Source organism: Bos taurus, chromosome 19 (genome assembly GCF_002263795.3).
Source record: "Bos taurus isolate L1 Dominette 01449 registration number 42190680 breed Hereford chromosome 19, ARS-UCD2.0, whole genome shotgun sequence".
Taxonomy (NCBI): Eukaryota; Metazoa; Chordata; class Mammalia; order Artiodactyla; family Bovidae; genus Bos; species Bos taurus.
The window spans coordinates 51,922,529-51,941,861 of NC_037346.1; the positions used below are offsets into that span (position 1 = coordinate 51,922,529).

The 19,333-nt window shown below is 43.5% G+C and overlaps 1 protein-coding gene across 1 annotated transcript in view; it reads right to left on the minus strand.

Moving 5' to 3' along the window:
• Positions 1-19,333, minus strand: part of RPTOR (regulatory associated protein of MTOR complex 1) — a 324,636-nt gene that overhangs the window by 236,303 nt on the left and 69,000 nt on the right. Inside the window, 2 exon segments of the mRNA NM_001192130.4 lie at positions 4,942-5,024; positions 14,287-14,389. Of these exon segments, the coding sequence (NP_001179059.3) occupies positions 4,942-5,024; positions 14,287-14,389 (186 nt within the window).

A 19,333-nucleotide genomic window follows, 5' to 3' on the forward strand; every position in this document is an offset into this window, starting at 1 on the left:
GAAGATGCAGGAAACTCTGTGACCAACACTGAAGGCAAGGGCAATGGTCACTTAAAACACAATTATCTCTGCTTTGATGACGGACCAGGTGGTGGAGGGTCACTTTGTTCCAGGCAGACGCCTACCCCTATACATACTCCGCCTGGTGGGAAACACTGAAAATGCGTCTTTCTAACAGCAAAACCAACTTTCCAACTTTCATCCCTTGACCACCTGATAGACTTGAGAGGCACAATGAACTGAAGGCAAGGCTGAAATTGAGCCTCTGCTACGTGCCATGCAGCAAATGTCCTGCATGTGGTACCTAAGAACAGTCCCCAGAGGACTAACTGAGGTTGTGGAGCACCTTGGCTTCCTGGAGCCCCCCCAACCACCGCACGAGTCCCCAAGGCTGGTTGGAGAAGGGTGCATCACAGCAAAGCACCACGGGGCACTCTTCATCCCCTTTCACAGGTACACACACAGGACATAATGGGCTAAGTAAGGGTCACTTCAGACACTTGCTGGCACTGGAAATCTTGCTAAATGCCTTCACTTACCTTAGGAAGTTATGAATATTCCCACTACATTTGTTTTAAAGCCACCCAGGAAAACAGCCCAAGGAAAGGTGCTGTGGTCTTGATGGTGGTTTGGAAACTCTTTGGGGAAAGAACAGGAGAGCGACAGGACCCTTTGTTTGCCATCTTCCCCTGGCCCTAGTGCCTAAATCACTCCTTGTACTAAACTGCCAGAACCCCCAATTTGTTTGTAAGTCTTAAAAAGATAAATTCTTCACTGTAGACGCTCAGCTTTATAATCTCCTGATCCATCTCCCAATAAAACTTTCAGTTGAGACTTATGAACTGAGTGAGGTTTATTTAACTGCAGGATTTTCAGCTGAAACAACAGTTGGCATTTTTCCTTCAAGCTCCCGCAGAAACACAAATTTATGTACCTACAAGGTAATAAGGCAAAGTCTTAAATTTAATCAGAAGAAATATTTCACCTGTGGCAAACTGATAAATTATTTAGAAAAGGGGGGGCTCAATTGGCCTGGCAAGGAAATCTGGGCCAGATACTCTGGAAGCTTCAGACAAAAACATCATCATCAAGGTTTCTCTAAACTCCTTCTTCACCCCCAAAACACCTTTATCAAAATGTTTAATCTTGAACAATCAAAGCTAGAAAAGTAGAAGCTTTCTACTAGGAGGAAAAACTAGAAGGATTTTAACACCAGGAAGGAAATCAGCTCATCAAAGTACCACTCTGATGACGCTGACACGCTTCCAGTAGTTTATTCTCTGCACTCCCTGCAAGGGAGGGAGACGGCAGGATTCCCCAGCCTGCTCCCTTCCACGGCAATGTGGAGGCCTCTGAGGATTTCCACAAACACTAATGAAAATGACCTTATTTCCAGTGGCCCAACCTTTGTGAGTCTTGCAGTACAGGATACAGAGAGAGAGAGAGAAAACCAGATCTATGGGTATCAACATCAAAGGTCTAGAAATTTAATAACGTTCCCATTGTTTTATTGCAGATGCAATCAACCTCTCTTTATTACTGCAGAAAACTCGAGAGCCCTGTAGAGTGCAATGAAATGGTGTGTGTTTCGCTCTGCAATGTTTCAAAGGACCCTGATTTATAGTTAGAAAGCAGGCGCCCACACGTAAACATCGGAGCTTGGTGACTGCCTTTTGTTTGGCACAAACTCTATGAGGCAGCGTGAGGCTGCCACCACACTCTGAGAACCACCCCATCAGATGCCAGGCTTCCTTCCCTCCTGTAAACCCACGTGAAGGTGTGCAGGGCAGAGAAGTGTGCACTTGCATCAGGACATGTACCATTACTGCCCAGTGCATGCGGCACAGCCCCATGACTGACACCAGTCAGTCAGTCAGGTATCTGGCTGCACCCTTACCTTAGGCTTGTCTCTGAAATACACAAGTCCCACTAACTGTTTGTAGCAGAAACACTGTAAACATTTTATAGTACTTAAAAATGAATGTAATGGTCTTGGCATTCAAAAAAGAAAACATTGAGTATTCATTGTTGTGGTTCTGCTTCCTGAATGCAGGCAAAAAGATACCATCCTGTTGCATGAACTGCTTCTTACTAGGCTACAGCTGATACTTGATTCCAACTCTACTTTATAAATCAACCCAGATGGAATCCCACCGCACTAGTATATTGGCACCTTTGCCAAGGCTTCCAATAATCTGGAAATATTCTCCCTCACCAGCCCTTTGAACCATCTCTCTTTCAAAAAGTTACTTTGGAGATCTTGAAATCCCATTAACCTTAACAAATTTTCTCAGACTAACAACCATCCTTCCAGAGGACTACACCCCTTTGTACCACTGCTGGCCACCTGTGTCCTGGGAAGGTAATTTCTCAGTCCTATGTGTGATTCCACACTGTCCTTTTGGGCTCTGCAATCATTTCTTTCTATATAAATGCTGCCTGCTTTACATGCTAATGCCTCTTCCAGATAGCATGGAAGAGCTTTGCTTACAGACAGTAATTTAGATTAAAAATAATAATGATCCTACTTTAGAAGATTCCATTTACTGTTAGCTAGCATGAACTTGCTGATACCTACCAAGCTAAACTAATAATAAAGCTAGTAGTAAATCAACTCTTAGCACACGAAAAAAAAAAAAAAAAACCCTGTAAATCACACCAAATGGATAAACATAAATTGCCTTGATATATTAAACATGCATTCTGAAAAACTGTATCTTCTATGTAGTAATTCTTTAAAAGGAAGAAGGAATTAAACCAGCAGAGACCCTTCCTATGAAGAATACAATCAGTAGATCTGAATTGATCGGGTAATGTTCTTTCTTAAATGTGTCTAGCAAAGAGAAAACAGAAAGTCAAACCCAGAGGAAGGTCAGAAGTAGCTAAGTCAGAAAGGCATTCTTTTACATTGTAGCAGTGCTGGTTCTCAGCCTTCCATCTGCCGGGAGCACCACATCTTCCAGTGTCACCTGTGCATGTTGTCCCACATGGACCGTAAGGCGTGTCTGAGCCTCTGAGAGCACTCACCCCTAAGTGCCTATCTAGCCTGGAGTACTTTCAAACTCCTCAAAGAAGCTCTTTTCTACTGATAACACCAGGCATCTCAACTATTTTTAAAGGACCACACCATCTAAATCTTACTGGTCCTCATCCAAGCCCCAAACACACTGCACTCTAAAGAAAAATGCTACTGAATTTTCGTATAAGCCATCAAGAGTAACAAATCTGAGGGAGGAAAAAGCAAAACCTTTAGACATAGATGAAACTCTCTACTAAGAATTCTAAGTTCTTGTTCTAAAGAACAAGAATCCAAGAGGTTTCCCTGGTGGCTCAGTGGTAAAGAATCCACCTGCCAATGCAGGAGACCCGGGTTCAATTCCTGATCTGAGAAGATCCCACATGCCACGGAGCAACTAAGCCCATGCACCACAACTACTGGGCCTGCGCTCTAGAGTCCTAGAGCTGCAACCACTGAGTCCAAAACTTCTGAAGCCTGCAAGCCTAGAGCCTGTGCTCCACAAGAGAAGCCACAGCAATGAGAGGCCCACACACCGTAACTAGAGACTAGCCCCTGCTCTCTGACACAAGAGAAAGCCTGCAGCAGAAATGAAGATCCAGCACAGCCAAAAATAAATTTAAAAAGAAAATGAATAAGACTCCATTATTACTGACTTGACAAGTTAGAGATGCAAAGCACAAGGATACACCTGAGGCATGGAGATGTTTCATGACATTAGTCACCTGACACCGTGAGCAAAAGCAGAAATTATCAAGGGCACCATCACAGGCAGGAATATATTCATTCCTGGCTATTCTCTTCTCTAGAAATGTAAATAATCCATGAGGAATTCCCGAATTCCAGATCACATGGATAAATGATCCACAAACAAAAATCCTAAACAGGCAAATGTTCGCCGGTTCTCTGAGATGTTGGCTCCCATTAGGCTCATGACCCTAAAAGCAGAAGCGAAGGCCCACAGGAGGCACGATGACAGTGCCACTCGCTCAAACCCCCACCCCCCCATCCCATTCCGTCCTGTAGAAAATTCCAGAACCAGCATCACACAAAGCTGTATGGAAAGGAATCTCCATAAACACCCCAGATTTCTAATTTTCTATTAGAATTATTAAATCTTCAAACTAGTTAATGAGAAAGACTAAAGAAAATAGGTCTTTGGGTGGTTTACAAATAAATTCAGATCTTAAAGGCAATTTGACACAGTTATATTCTATGCCACATTTCTTTCTTTAAAAAAAGTTTAAGATATAGGCAACAAAAGACCCAGTAATTGGTAACTGTCTCCTTAAAAAGAACCTTATCTTTTGATTCAAAGACAAAGCATATGATAGGTGTCATCGTTTGAATGTTGACTGCTTTTTTTCTCAACTATTTGAAAATTGAAGATGGCAGAAATAGCTATAACTAGTTGAGGTTACAGAGTATTACTGAAAATACTTTTTCTGAGCAAAATAAAAACCGCGATTTAAGAGTAATATGAAAAATACTTTTTTCCTAAACATTTCGTGGGAAAGCTGAGGCAAAATAAAAATTAGACCATCCAATCAAAGACACACTAAGGCATGTGCTTCCTTATCAATCTATGGAGCACATCAACAGACAGAAGAGGGAGGCAGGCCTGCCGTAGGGAGTGTCCCATCACTGGATTGTACGAGGAGAGAATCTGGATTCAAAGACTGTTATTTTCCAAAGCCAGCAAAGGACTAACATGCAAAATATAATTTAAATAAACAAATTTATAAATTAATAAGAAAAAGAAAACACAATAGAAAAATAGGCAAAAGATTTAATTACACACTTCACAAGAAAGAAAATCCAAAGTGCCAATAATATGAAAGGGATTCAACTATAAAAAAAAAGAAAAAAAAAAAAAAAAAAAAAAAAAAAAAAGAAAGAAAAAGAAGAGCAAATAAAGAGCTTACCCTTGGCTGCCAGTTCTCGTACTGCTTCTGTAGATTTGCACCAATGGTTTCCAGAGCTTTCTGAGGACCCATCGACAGAGGATCTGGGAAAGCAATGAGAAGGAGAAAGTTTTTTATTTGTTCATTTCCTCCTCGCTAAACCTCTCTTTCAGAGTTTCCTCTTAGACAATTCAAAGTCACCTTTGACTAAAGACAACACAACAGAGCCTGAGGTTTACCTCTGTTTAGCCTGACTTACAGAACTACTAAGCCTCCTTGGGAGGCGAAGAAACCACAACTCTCCATCTTTCTAGGGAAAATTGGTTTTATTACTGGTCCCGTGATTGTTTCCTTTCATCCACATTTGTCATTTTAGTACCTATGGTGCTCTTGATGAGAATGAAAGAGGAGCGTAAAAAAAGCCAGCTTAAAACTCAATATTCAAAAAACTAAGATCATGGTATCCAGTCCTATCACTTCATGGCAAATAGAAGGGGAAAAGGTGGAAGCAGTGACAGATTATTTTCTTGGGCTTCAAAATGACTGAGGACAGTGACTGCAGCCATGAAATTAAAAAATGCTTCCTCCTTGGAAGGAATGCAATGACAAACCTAGGCAGTGTATTAAAAAGCAGAGATATACTTGCCAACAAAGGTCCATCTAGTCAAAGCCACGGTTTTTCCACTAGTCACGTACAGATGTGAGAGTTGGACCATAAAGAAGGCTGAGAGCTGAAGAACTGATGCTTTCAAATTGTGGTGCTAGAAAAGACCTTGAGAGTCTCTTGGACTGCAAGAAGATCAAACCAGTCAGTCCTAAAGGAAATTAATCCTGAATATTCACTGGAAGGACTGATTCTGAAGCTCCAATACTTTGGCCACCTGATGCGAAGAGATGACTCACTGGAAAAGACCCTGGTGCTGGGAAAGCTTGAAGGACAAAGGAGGAGATGGCAGAGGATTAGATGGTTAGGTAATATCACTGACTCAATGGACAATCTAAGCAAACCCCAAGAGATAGTGAAGGACAGGGAGGCCTGGCGTGCTGCAGTCCATAGGGTCAACAAAGAGTTCAGACTTAGCAACTGAACAACAATAACAAAACTGTGTAACAATGCAAAAGGAAGCAGAAAACAGTTTCAACAAATAGAAGCCATCAAATAGCTGGTTATGTCCTGGGTGTGAAGACCAACAGAGTAACTGCCAGCTGGTCTGAAAGCCTCTAACTTCTGTACCCTCACTTCCACACAGTGACCTTGTGGTCAGCGCTCTGGCCACAGCTAATCTGTGGCTAAGAGAACAGAAATGGTTTCCTCTGTAAACAGATAAAGGCCTGTCCAGAAGTCACACTGATCAGGGGCAGCTCTTAGACACATCCTCTAAAGAACCACAACAAAGACAACCGGAGGGAGGGAGTTCCAAAGGCCCACGGTGGGGAGGTGAAACATATACCCTGTCCTCAGACTGCACCCTCTGGAAAGCCCGGCCCCACCTGCCCCTTCCTCCCTTGGCTGCTCCCGGGGTGGCATGTCAAAAGCATGTGGGAACCGGAGAGAGCCGCACCGTGGTTCTCCATGCACCTCACCCACAGCCCTCATCAGCAGTGGCAGCCCCACAGCAGCACACACTGTTCTTCCCCCGGTCTTGGGTCAAAATACAGCCACCTGAGGGGAGAGCAGGGACAGCTACAGTAGTCCATCAGGCTACTATCAACAAAGTGAAGCTGTCACATCCAAACCACAGGAGTCGCTGTGGTCAATTAAGTTTTATGGTTTCCTCCCAATAATATGACAGGAAATGGGAGGGGAGAGGGGAAGAGAGGGAAAGGATGAGGACAACTGAAATGGTGCATTTAATGTGACATTTACTAAAATAAACAACTAAACAACTTAAGTGAACTAAAACAAAATCCCAGGTGGATACTGCTGACAATTTTGTCAATCTGACATGGGGTGAAGTAAATTTAAAATTGTAGTTCTATCTGAACAAAACACTTCTCTTCAAATGCCTTCACAGGTTTCTACTTAATGAATGAAGGATTAGTGAGTGAGTAGGCGGGTGGGTGGGTGGGTGGGTGGATAAATGGAAAGAAGGAAAAGTAGACGGTAATTGGCGTTTGTATAAAATTTTAGCTCTTCATAAATCTTGCCTGCAAGCTCTTCAGCATAACCCTCTGTATTTCATGATGCTTAGAACTTGACATTGACATGGACTTAGTCCAACATACCTCATAACAAAGAAGAGAAAGCTGAAGCTTAAAGTGGTCAGACGACTTGGTCCAAGGTCACAAAGGTTCTTGGTGGTGCTGGCATTCAGCCAATGTAAGAAGTGGAGTCTTTTTTTTAACCTCCCATCTTCTCCACATTTACACAACCAGACTACCACGTCCTACCCAATTTTCCTTCAAAAGAGCCTGCTCTCCATCACTACGCCTACACTGGTCATTACATGATGGTCACCACCACCATCAACTATGGTGGTGTTGGTCCCACCAGCAGCTTCTCATGTTGACACTATAGAGATTCCCTGCTCCCAGTCAGTTCCCAAAGATGCTACAGGGGACAGAGGGCAGAGGGCAGGGAGCGCAGTAGGGCTCACTGACCTGTCTCCTCTCAACCCACCTGGAGACCAACCAGCATAGTGAGTCCTTCTAAAATACTGCTTCTATGATGTCACTCCCCACAAAAGGCCTACGGTGCCTCCTGAATGCTCCCACTTAGATAATATGCAAAATCAGCAGAGCTAACAGACTCTGTCAAAACAGTGGAGGCTTGGGGCTGGGATGACTAGAAGGTGATAACAGACAAGATGGGCTTCTGAGCCACTGATAATACTGTTTCTTGATCTGGGTCTGCTCAGCTTGGGAAAAGTTATCAACTATACACTTGGATCAGTGTACCCTCCTATACACATGCTATGCACAGATGCTCAATCATGCCAACTCTTTGGGACCCAATGGACTGTAGCCCTCCAGGCTTCTCTGTCCCAGGGATTTCCCAGCAAGAATACTGAAGTAGGGTGCCATTCCCTTCTCCAGAGGATCTTCCTGACCAAGGGACTGAACCCGCATCTCTTACATTTCCTGCACTGGCAGGTGGATTTTTTTAACCAGTAGCACCACCTGGGAACCCCACATATGCTATACTTTAACACAAATTAAAAATTTAAAAACATGCAGAACTCACTGCTCAAGGAACATCTGTACTTCTCCATAGCTTGTATTTAGTGGACATTTCCTAAGTATTTCTTCGCTGAAATATGAACAAGGTTTAAACCAAAAGTCATAAGAGCAAGAGGCCTAGGTGCAGGCACAGGGTGCACCCAGCATCCAGCAGCAAGGCCCAGACAAGCCCAGCAAGCACTCCCAGGGCTGTGCCCACAGCCAGCTCCTTCTCCTCCCAGGGTTCATTCTCACCTCCCCGTGCAGACCCCAACTCCCCATATGGCCTGTTTCAACTCCACCATGTCTGCTGAGTTCGAGGGGCCTGTCTCTCTCGTGCTGCTACTACTGCTGCTAAGTCGCTTCAGTCATGTCCGACTCTGTGCGACCCCATAGACGACAGCCCACCAGGCTCCCCCGTCCCTGGGATTCTCCAGGCAAGAACACTGGAGTGGGTTGCCATTTCCTTCTCCGGTGCATGGAAGTGAAAAGTCAAAGTGAAGTCACTCAGTCGTGTCCAACTCTTAGCGACCCCATGGACTGCAGCCCACCAGGCTCCTCCGTCCATGGGATTTTCCAGACAAGAGTACTGGAGTGGGGTGCCACTGCCTTCTCTCTTGTGCTGGTCTTTTCTAACACTAAATCCTAAGAAGCATGACTACATTCCTATAGATACCTCTGCAGTTAACAGGTAGGTCTCCACCTAACATCTGTTGACCAACTCAACTATCTGTCAAGTCCAAGTCTGATATAAGGATCAGACGACAGGCTGTGAAAATGTCTGTAAAACCAAGAGCTGCACGCAAAGGCTTTCTACCACTATTTTTAGCTCATCGACACAGGTCTCTTAATATCCACATGTGGAGGGAAGAAGAAAATGCTTTTCTCTAAGAAGAAAAACAAAGTGCCTTCCAAATATTTTCTTAGGATAAGAGAATTCCCAAGCATCCAGTGAACTCACAGCCATCTTACCTCTGAAACACAGCTAATAGATGCAAACGACATCAAGGCTAAATGACGCTCCCTCCCCTTCAGCACTCAGCTCATCTACACTCCGCTTTCAAACACTGATCCTCTCAGGTACAGAAGTGCTCCTCTTTAGTGGGATTGTTTTTAGTTTAATGTGGGGCCATAAAACAAAACAGCCTCTCCCCTGCTTCCCTGAGCGCTGCCTCCATGAAATAAAACAGCATCTTACTGTCTAGAGGGACAGAGGGGCGGCACCCATGTCCGCACACCCACTCCTGCTGGGCAAGCTGGGGCCCACGCGCCTTTCCGCCTCCCTCGCTGGAGCTGGAATCTGGGCCTTGGCTGTGCAGCAGCCCAGCAGGGAGGGCGGGCTGTCACTGCTGGGTAGCACAGTGCATCCTCTACTTACGTATCCTGGCACCACAGGAAAACCTAAAGGGCCACTTCAGGGACGCTCAGGTACATCCTCTGAGCCTCTGGAAGTAGGACTCTCCCCAACATGTGTGGAGACTGTAGGCACACAGGTACACAAAAAGGGACTAGAAAGTAAGAATTTGCCTATTTTTCAAATTTCCAGACCCCTTATCCCTACGATCAGGGCAGTTTCGACCAGCAGTCTCGCCATTTGATGTGTGTCTGCAGCCATAAAGCAATGAACTCGTAATCCCCACCCAGCCCCATGCACAGAAGCATGGTTTTTTCCCCTCTCTGTTCCTCTCACAGAAGGAACAGAGGCAGTACAGATGTGGGAACAGCTCACGTTCCTACCCAGCACCTTGGCCTGTTGGGTGGGGTGGGGAGGTGCGTGCAGGCTGATGGTGGCTGCTCCTGGCTGTGAACAGTCCCCAAGTTGAGCCCTGTTCATGTCCCAGTTAATCGCCCTCCAGCCAAGAAGTGGGTGCCATTATCAGCTTCATTTTGCAGAGGAAACCAAGGCCCCAAATGGTTAAGTGACTGCTTGAGTGAAATAGCTGGAATGAATAAGCTGAGGTCATGATGAGTGCAAAACCTTTTGATTTCTGGTAACAGAGCACAAAATGCTAAGACCAAGTATAAAACATCGATTGGCTGCCTTCTAAACGGGAGCATCTTTCTAGGTTATTAGAAGGTACCAAGCCCTGCAAGGGGTCTTCCTCAGGACTCCTTTCCCAGCCATGACATGCTCCAGGCATACCATCCTGAAAAAGGCAGAACCAATTTGTCATCAAGCCTGGATCTCCCTGCCTCACCAGCCAAGCCATGAGTTCAAGTCGAATAAACTGAAAGTCTGATGATGAAACATTAACACAGACAAAGCACCTCTTCCCCCAAAATGCTTATTAACTACAAAAGGGAAGAGGGGAATCTTACAGCTGAAGTTCAGGTATCAACTTAATTAAATGATAAGAGAGCTACATACCCAGCAATGAGATAAATTAAAGTCATGTGCCACCTGATAGGATCCACGGGGGAAGGTGGATCTCTTCCATGACACTCCTGCCAAAGAGGCATAAACAAAATGTAATCCCAAGGAACCACTGGGGACATTCTGCTAAACAGAGCGCCTATGACCTTCTAAGTGTCAAGGTCATAAAGGTTAAGGAAAGACTGAGGCCTGTTCCAGGCTGAATGAAACTAAATTAGGGACAATGTGTGAAGCAGGAAAGAGTCTTTGTGCCGTAAAGGACTTTATGGGGACACGTGGCAACCCTGAAAATGCAACCCAAGGCTTACCCGGTAGTGGCACATCCATGTTAATCCCCTGTCTGTGAGGACCAGGTTGTCATGAAAGAGAAAGTCTTGTACGTAGCAATCATACGTTAATAGATTTCGAAGTGACGGAGCATCATTTCAGCAGCTCACTTTCAAATGAATGAGGAAGAAAACTGCTTAGAGCGCCACATGCAACTTTTGAAAATGTTTTTTCAAAATAAAAATTAACACATAGGCTGCCAGACACCATTACAAATTTGCTGATTCAAATCTCTAAGACTTTCCCCCTCCCTTATCCCATATTGTTGAAATCACCATAAGGACTTGCTTTTTAATAAAAGCCAAATGAAAAATTTTCAACTCACTAAAGGCAATATGCCCTGCTAAATTCAAAATCTATTGAAATGATTACAAAGTAGATTGCATATCTAAACTTCAGAAAAATTTTAAGACTATAACATTAAAAAATCTATTCGTTTGCTGGATTTCACATCAAGAAGAAAGTAAGGGATTCTCTGCATTTTTATTAACACTGTCCCATAAATACGGATCAAAGAGACTATGTGAGATGTGAGGGAGGGTTCTTTGATTTCTCTTTGGGGGCAGGAGTGTAGAAAGCAAAGGATTCCTGGAGAATCTAATGAAAACCAAAGCCCCTCAGCCCGGAAGGTGCACTTCTCTACTCAGACACCACACCCACACAATCCCCAGGAGTGCACACTGGGATCTGGGCTGAGAAGTCTTATGCTAAAAACCTAACAGAAGAGTAGTAACAGAGGGAGGAAACAGAAAACAACTGATTAAACGCAGCTTTGACAAGGGGTAAATGAAGTGGAAACAGTCAGTGGTGGCTAATAAGAAGTCAATTTCAATCGGCACAGTCACCAAGGGATGGCAGAGGGCCAAGAAATCATCTAAGAAAACTGGCCACAGAAAACAGCTACTGTCACCGGGCTGGGAGGACAGGGGGCCTGTGCTGCAGCCAGGAGGCTATGAGATAAAGGCTGTCATCCTAAGATACCTTCAAATAGTGAAACAGGTAAGTAAAGTGGGGGAAAAAACCTATTTCCCAATTCAGATTATAACAATTTGTAATTTTTACTGTTTAAAGCAGATAAAGGGAATTTCTGCTTTTGTTTAGACTAGAGAAAGCTGCAGAGAGGTGGGGTATGGATTGCCCCAATCCTACCAACAAGAGAAAGCTGAAAATCCAATGATGGACACAAAGGAAACTCATACTGTGATGGCTTCACTGGTAAATTATACCAAAATTTACAGAAGAAATAATACCCAATTCAATACAAACTCTTCCTTGAAACAAGAAAGATGGGAATATCTCTCAACTTGTTTAATGAGACCAGCATTGTTTTGCTACCAAAACGAGACAAATATGTTGCAAGATGAGAAAACTATCGACCAACAACCCTCATAAGCAGAAATGCATGATTCCTTAATAGAATATTAGCAGTCAAATCCAGGAATATATGAAAAAGATAAAACAAGTGAAGCTTATGCCAGAAGGCTCAACAAGATCAATCTATATAATTCACCCCATCAACAGACTAAAAAAGAAAAGCCCGGTTATTATCTCATTAGATGTTGAGAAAACATTTGATAAGATTCAACATGGATTCCTAACAGAAACTATCAGCAAACTAAGAATAGAAGTGAACTTCTTAACTTAGAAAAGACATCAGAAAAAAACTTTGGCTAGTGTCCTGTCAGTGGTAGGAGCCTATAGCTTTCTCCCTAATGTTTTCTCTCCAGAAACAAGTGAGGGTTGTGCTGCACCATTTCTAGTCAACAATGTGCTAAGATGCTCTGGGAGGGCGACAACAAAGAACAACTCCTGCCGGGGACCAGCCCCAGCTGATCCAGGGTATTCGAAGGAGAGACGGCATAGGCGAGGATCAGGATACAATAGCTTCAATTAGATATTAATTAAAGATATAAAGAGTAATAGAATAAGGATAGCTCAGTAGGAAAATTCAGTGGAGAAAAGAGGCTGAGTAGCTTGGTTTACGCGGGAGACCAATAAAACTTCAAGACAAGAAGTTTGCACCACTTACGTAGGCCGCAGGCGTCCTTCCGTTCTCCCGAAGGAGAGGAGACACTGAGGTCTCCCCGGTCGGATCTTAGAAGCCCAGGCATAATTAGTAAGCATGGTGGGTTCCGCGCTCCAGATGGAGACTCAACCAGAGTGAGAGAGAGAGCGACATGGGGAGACCAGTATTTCGAGAAACTGATCCCAATTCTTTATTTCCATGGTCTACTTTTATACACTGAGATGTTATGCAAAAGTCACGCGGGGTCAGCAGTCCTGACTTTTATCAAAGTCAGGTGCTTCATACAAATGTATACAGAGGTCTTAGGGGTGTTACATCATCTTCTGGCCAGGGGGGCCTGCTGACAATTTACGACCCTCTCCTTGTGACAGCGGTCAGTCAATCAGGACACTTATTTCTCCAGGGCTGATTATTCTCAAAACAGACGCCACCCAAATAAAGTTACATTCCTACAGGGTGAGGGTGTAGTGGGTTTTAGTTAAGGAAAGAATTTACTTAGCCTAAGGTCTAACGTGATTAATATCAAAGGTTAATTCTATATATTCATTAATGTGTGTAAGGGCAGGGGATGTGGAGACTTAGCAACAAACATTGGCTCAACAAATGAAAAACCCTTCACCAACACAATTTCTAATCAGCCCATTATACTTATACTAATAGTTTTCTAACTTCTCTAAAGAACCTGTTTTTAGAGGGTTTAAAGCATCTTGTGCCTCTCACGGTTGGGAGGCTGTGAGCAATCACATGTGGCCGGACGAGCCTGTCAGGCAAGCCAGAGAACCTTCAGAGGAGTTTGTAGGTTAAAACACTCTTGTCACACCCAAGAGTTTTTATTTACTGGAGCTCTAGGTTAACTCCTTCTCTGAAAGAGGTGGTGGGGGACAGCCCCCCGTAAAGTCAGAGGTGTAGGTAAGAGCACAAAGTAGTAAAGTAGGCAGGCTCTGGTTATGGGGGTAGACGCTCGAGGATTTCCAGGGGGACTCCTCAGGCTCGATCCCGCCTTTGCGTATGTCGAGCCTCCTTCCTCATGACCTTTGTCACGGGCGGAGTACCTCACTCTGGCCCCCAACAAACTCCGCCTCCTCCTGGAGAGAGGCAGGTGGAACTCTGCGTTGTGCAACTGAGGCACCTGCGCGAAGGTATCAGTGCTTCAGGGTTTTTTGGTTTGTTTGTTTGTTTGTTTGTTTAAGTGTATATAACTAGTACTAGGTACCAGATGCAGGGCAAATTTAAAGGAGAAAATTATATAATCCAATAGTCATCATTTAATCAATTTTTCCTGAGACACTCTCTCCATTGCAAATGGTAAGTAAATATATCTAAAATACCTTAAAGGTTATATAACTGCAAGATGAGATAAAATCTTCAGATTTACACAAACCAATCACAGGCCTGCAGTGGACCAAGATAGGCCCTGCCAAGCCAAGAACCCCATGCAGTGACCCCTGCGACAGGTGGTAAGGGAGGGACCTGCACTTACCAATCCAGCATTCCAAACGCGCACAAGGGGTGGTCTTGACCACATCTGGAGGGTCCACCCCGACGTTCAGGCACAAAACTAAGGCAACACTGACGGTCTTCATCTGGAAACACAACAGAAAGAACAAATATTTCAATACGAAATTCACTGATGAGTTTTCCAGTTGTTAAAATGTTCCCATACAGAGCCCTCTGCATTCCCAGCCAGTCTTCAGTCGTCTGTCACCTGTGCCCCTCTTCGGGTATTTCACAATTAAGACAGAGTTTGAGTCAAGCAGGCAGATGGAGACAGGTACATGGCAGGGGAAGCTAGCTTTTCTCAGGCTTCCTTAAGATATACTTCAGAAACAATTATTTGATCAAAAGATGTAAACATTTTAAGACACTTGATACACTGTGCCAAACTACTTCCCAAAAACTCTTGCACAAATTTACACTCTGACCAGTTTATTGCTATTCTTATTATTTAAAATTGTTAATTATTTAATGAGAGAAAAAAGTATCATACTGATTTAGTTTGCATTCTTTAGTATTAATAAGGCTGAATTTTTTTTCCAAATATTTGTATCCTTTATCTTCTGTGGATCTTCTACTCATGTTTACACTATCATTTCTGTCTACTAACGGTGATCTTTGCTGATTGATTTTCACAGACTCTTTACATGTTAAAGATGGTGTCCACATTGTTGGTTGTAAATATTTCCCTAGTCTAGTGTTTGCCATTGGATTCCTTCCTCTTTCTTGACATACTACAGCCCTGGGCCCATCAGCTGACACACCTTCCTCCACACCTGCTCCTGCTCAGGTCCAAGGTCTCCGTGTTAGGAAAGGTCAGCCCCATCTACCCAACTGCCCAAGCCAGAAATCTGGAACTCATCCTTCATTAGTTCACTTGTTCAACAACTTGTCCAACCCATCAGGTGCCAACTGTGGTTTTTAGAAACTGAGGACATATTAGTAAATCAAAGAAATAAAAATCCTGGGGCTTCCCTGGTGGTCCAGTGGTTAAGACTCCATGCTTCCACTGTAGTGGGCCTGGGTTCCATCCCTGGATGAGGAACAAAGATCCCATGTGCCACAGAGCATGGTCCAAAAAAAGGAAAAAAAAAAAACCCTGCCAGGAGTGGGGAGGCTGTCATTTCAAATAGGGTGGCGGCAAGGAAGACCACTTGAACCTCTGCTCCCTCCACCTGGGTCCTGAGCACCAGCGCCCACTGTGACCATCCATCTAGCTCGTTCATTCCTGCTCCTAAATGTCTCAGAGTCTGTCAACTTCACTATCCCAACCCCAAGTCACCTCCACGTCCAACCTGTGCTCCACCACTTTCCTAGGACCCCTCTCCTGTCTCCCCCAGTCCAGGCTTTCAAACACATCAGCGCACTGCCCTGTTTTCAGTCAGTCCCCCAAACCTTCAAGATTTACTATGAACTGCTCCACATGCTATTCAAGGCCTGTAAGCTTCAGCTCCTGCCAAACTCCCCACTAGTGTCGGGTCTCACCCTCAATCTCTGTCCTCAGTCCACCTGGCATGACCTCTGGGTCTTCAGACACATGGCCCTTCTGTCTGGAGGGCTCCTTGCCTGGTCTCACCAGCTTGGGCTCTCTCAGGTTCAAACTTCCATTCCTTGCAGAGGCCTTCCCAGATCTCGTCAGGGCAGACCCATCCACTCAATGCCACCCCAGCATCTGTGCCTTCCTCTTGGCAGAGCCAGGCTGGTCCACATTCCTCTGGGCACCTGCAGCTCCTCCAAGGTCAGAGCTGACACATGGGAGCAGACACCTGACCCAGTGACCATCTGCTGAGTGAGTGCCTACAGGGATTTTCCTCTGACATTTTCATTTGCTTCATATTTCACCCATTTAATCCAGCTGGATGTTATTTTGGTATATGGTACCAGGTGAGGATGAGATGGTTAGATAGTATCACCAACTGAAAGGACATGAATTTGAGCAAACTCTAGAAGATAGTGAAGGACAGAGGAGCCTGGCATGCTGCAGCCCATGGGGTCACAAAGAGTTGGACAGAACTTAGCGACTGAACAACAATACAACCAGGTGAGGATTAATTTTTTCTCAAAGAACTACCCAATGATGCCAATTCCCCCTGTTAAATAACTTACTCAAACTCACAGGTTTGTAGTAAGCATATATTCCACATAGACTGAATTCTATTTCTGGGTCATACCTCACTGACTTAAATAATTTATCCTCACAACATTTCACAGTGTTGGGAAACCCAGTTTTCTTCCTCACAATTTTTTTTATACTTTTACTCAGCTCTATTTATATTCATCTATTTTTTTTCCAAATTAATCACTATTCAATTTCTTAATCCCATGGAGATGTTGTTTAAAGTTGTTTAACCAAACTGCCCCATTGATAACACTAAGTTTTTTTAATTGTATTTTTTGATCGAACAATTTCACACATAAGGATCTGTCATAAGAAATACAAAATATAATGAGAGAATCTTCTACGTGTAATGATTTTCTTCACAGCATTTCTTATCATGGAAAACAAGTGGGAACGACCTAAATTTTAGGCAAATGAAGGAATCTTTAAGCACACCATTATATACTCTTAACAGAATGACACAAATTCTTAAAATGTTAAATGAATAAAAATGGATTCAAAATACAAAAACATTACATTTAACATATAAACCAAACTTGGCAAGACATAAAACATCCTTATGATATTCTATTTTTCCATACAGGAATACAGTTTATTCAGATTTCAAGCTTATTCAAATTTTCTTTTAATTTTTCTCAGTAATGTTTTTATAGCTTTCTTTGCCAAGTCTTGTTCTTTTTTTTTGCGGCGGTGGGGTGGGGGTGGGAGGAGGTGGGGTGGTGCACATGCTGTACGGCATGCGAGCTCTTAGTCCCCAGCCAGAGGCTGAACCCGTGCCTCTGCATTGGAAGTACGGAGTCAACCACTGGACCTCCTATTCATTTCTTTTTTTTTTTTTTAACATAAATTTATTTTAATTAGAGGTTAATTACTTTACAATATTGTATTGGTTTTGCCATACATCAACATGAATCCACCACAGGTATACACGTGTTCCCCATCCTGAACCCCCCCTCCCTCTTCCCTCCCCGTACCATCCCTCTGGGTCATCCCAGTGCACCAGCCCCAAGCAACCAGTATCATGCATCAAACTTGGACTGGCGATTCGTTTCATATATGATATTATACATGTTTCAATTCCTGTTCATTTCTTTTAAGATTATTTCTGGATTGTTCACAACTATTTGGGAGCAACATGCTACAAACCATGTATTTTGCCCACAGTAGTTTCTTACTGATTGCTGAGTTGTCAGAATAATGTTTAAGTCACTTCACTAAATTCTTAAACATAACTGCTTTCAGGTGACTCTCTCCAAGTTTTGTTAGCATACAAATATACTGTCTGTGAATAAGGATGAGTCTAGCTCATTCTTTTTAATAGATTACTCTTTTTCTTTATTAGGTCTCACAGCATTACACAAATCTTCCAAAACCATATTACTAATAATTACAAAATGATGACAGTGGTGATCTTTGCACTTGGTTTTAATAAAATTGTCATAAATGTTTCATCATTAAGAATGATGATGGTTACTGATATAATCTTTATTACATCAAGAAAATATTTCTGTTGAAAACAGAATTTAAAGTTATATGAGGAAAAAAGGAAGTATTTTTGTCTTTCCTCTCCCAACACTTAAAAAAAGCATTTATTAATAATAATCTGTCTTTAAAGTAATTGCAACCCTGTGTCCAAAGACATATTGAATAGAGGAATAGTATTTTCTCAGAGACACAGACAAGAATCTTCTCATTATGAACCATAAGAAACAAATTTTGGCTCCTTGACCTAATGTTAAGGGAAAAGGTTGAAAAATAATCAGAGAATAACAAGAATTTTGTTAGTCATTTTCCAGTATTTAATCGATCAGTATCAATAATTCCATACAGACGATTGATTGTTTTATAGCAAACTTACTTTTGTGTACAAGTTGCTTAAAATGAGAAGCTTCTGGAAACATTTCTGTGCTCTTCCTATGGCCCTGGTGAATAAAACTACTAGCACCTGTCCTTTGCTACACTTAAATCAAGGGCGTGTTTCTGTGCTCTATAATGTGGAACTTTGAGGTCTCCACGGGGCGTTGGTTAAACCCTGGAGCAAGTTTTAAGTTGCTTCTTAAAACAAGTGTTGCTTTCCTTATAGTCATCTGAGGGTCCTCTGGGCGCAAGAGGAGCCTTCCATGGACAAAACATTCCACATGGATCAGGGTCTCTGCCTAGACTGTCTGCGCCACCGCAATTTTGTGTTTTGTCCTCAATCTGCAGAGAGAGCCCACTCAGATCCTTCACCTCTTACGAAGCCCAGGGGAAGGACACTACACTCAGGGGTCTGCTCTAAGGCCCACCCCACCCACTGTGCCTCGGCCAGTCCCTGCCTGTTACAGACCCATGAGAAAGGGGTCGAGCGGCCTTCTGGGCTGATGAGAGCTCAGGAACGCCCCACATTACCCGCTTCTCTTACCTCCAGGAGTTAACACCTAGGTCTCAGGCCCAGTCATTACTGACCATTTCTGAGCAAGAATGGCCTCCACATGCCAATGCTGACTCCCTATCTGGCAGATGCTATGCAGTCACCAAAAGCCCATGAAGGTGGTTGTGCCCCCACCTTAAGGAGGCATGGAGGGAGTAAGGAATTTGGAGAGAGGCACCAGGACTAAACCCTAGTCACTGGGATTTCAAAGCTCCATCGCTGGCATATGTGCTTCATCTCTCTGGGGTCAGGGAGGTGGTGCAGGGTGAGGCAGAGCATTTATGTAGCATTCCTGTGATCTCTGGTCATAATCCTATTTCTCCCACCTCATCTGACACTCTAGAAAAATTGCCTCCCCTCCACCCCTACAACTGTAGTTAATGAACTCAGTAAAATAAATAATTTCTAATTTCATTCTAAAAAGTACGACCTCTGAGGCTCTCAAAGTCCTTAGACAGAAATACTAATGGAAGCACAATCATCACTCTTTACTATCCTGCGAGG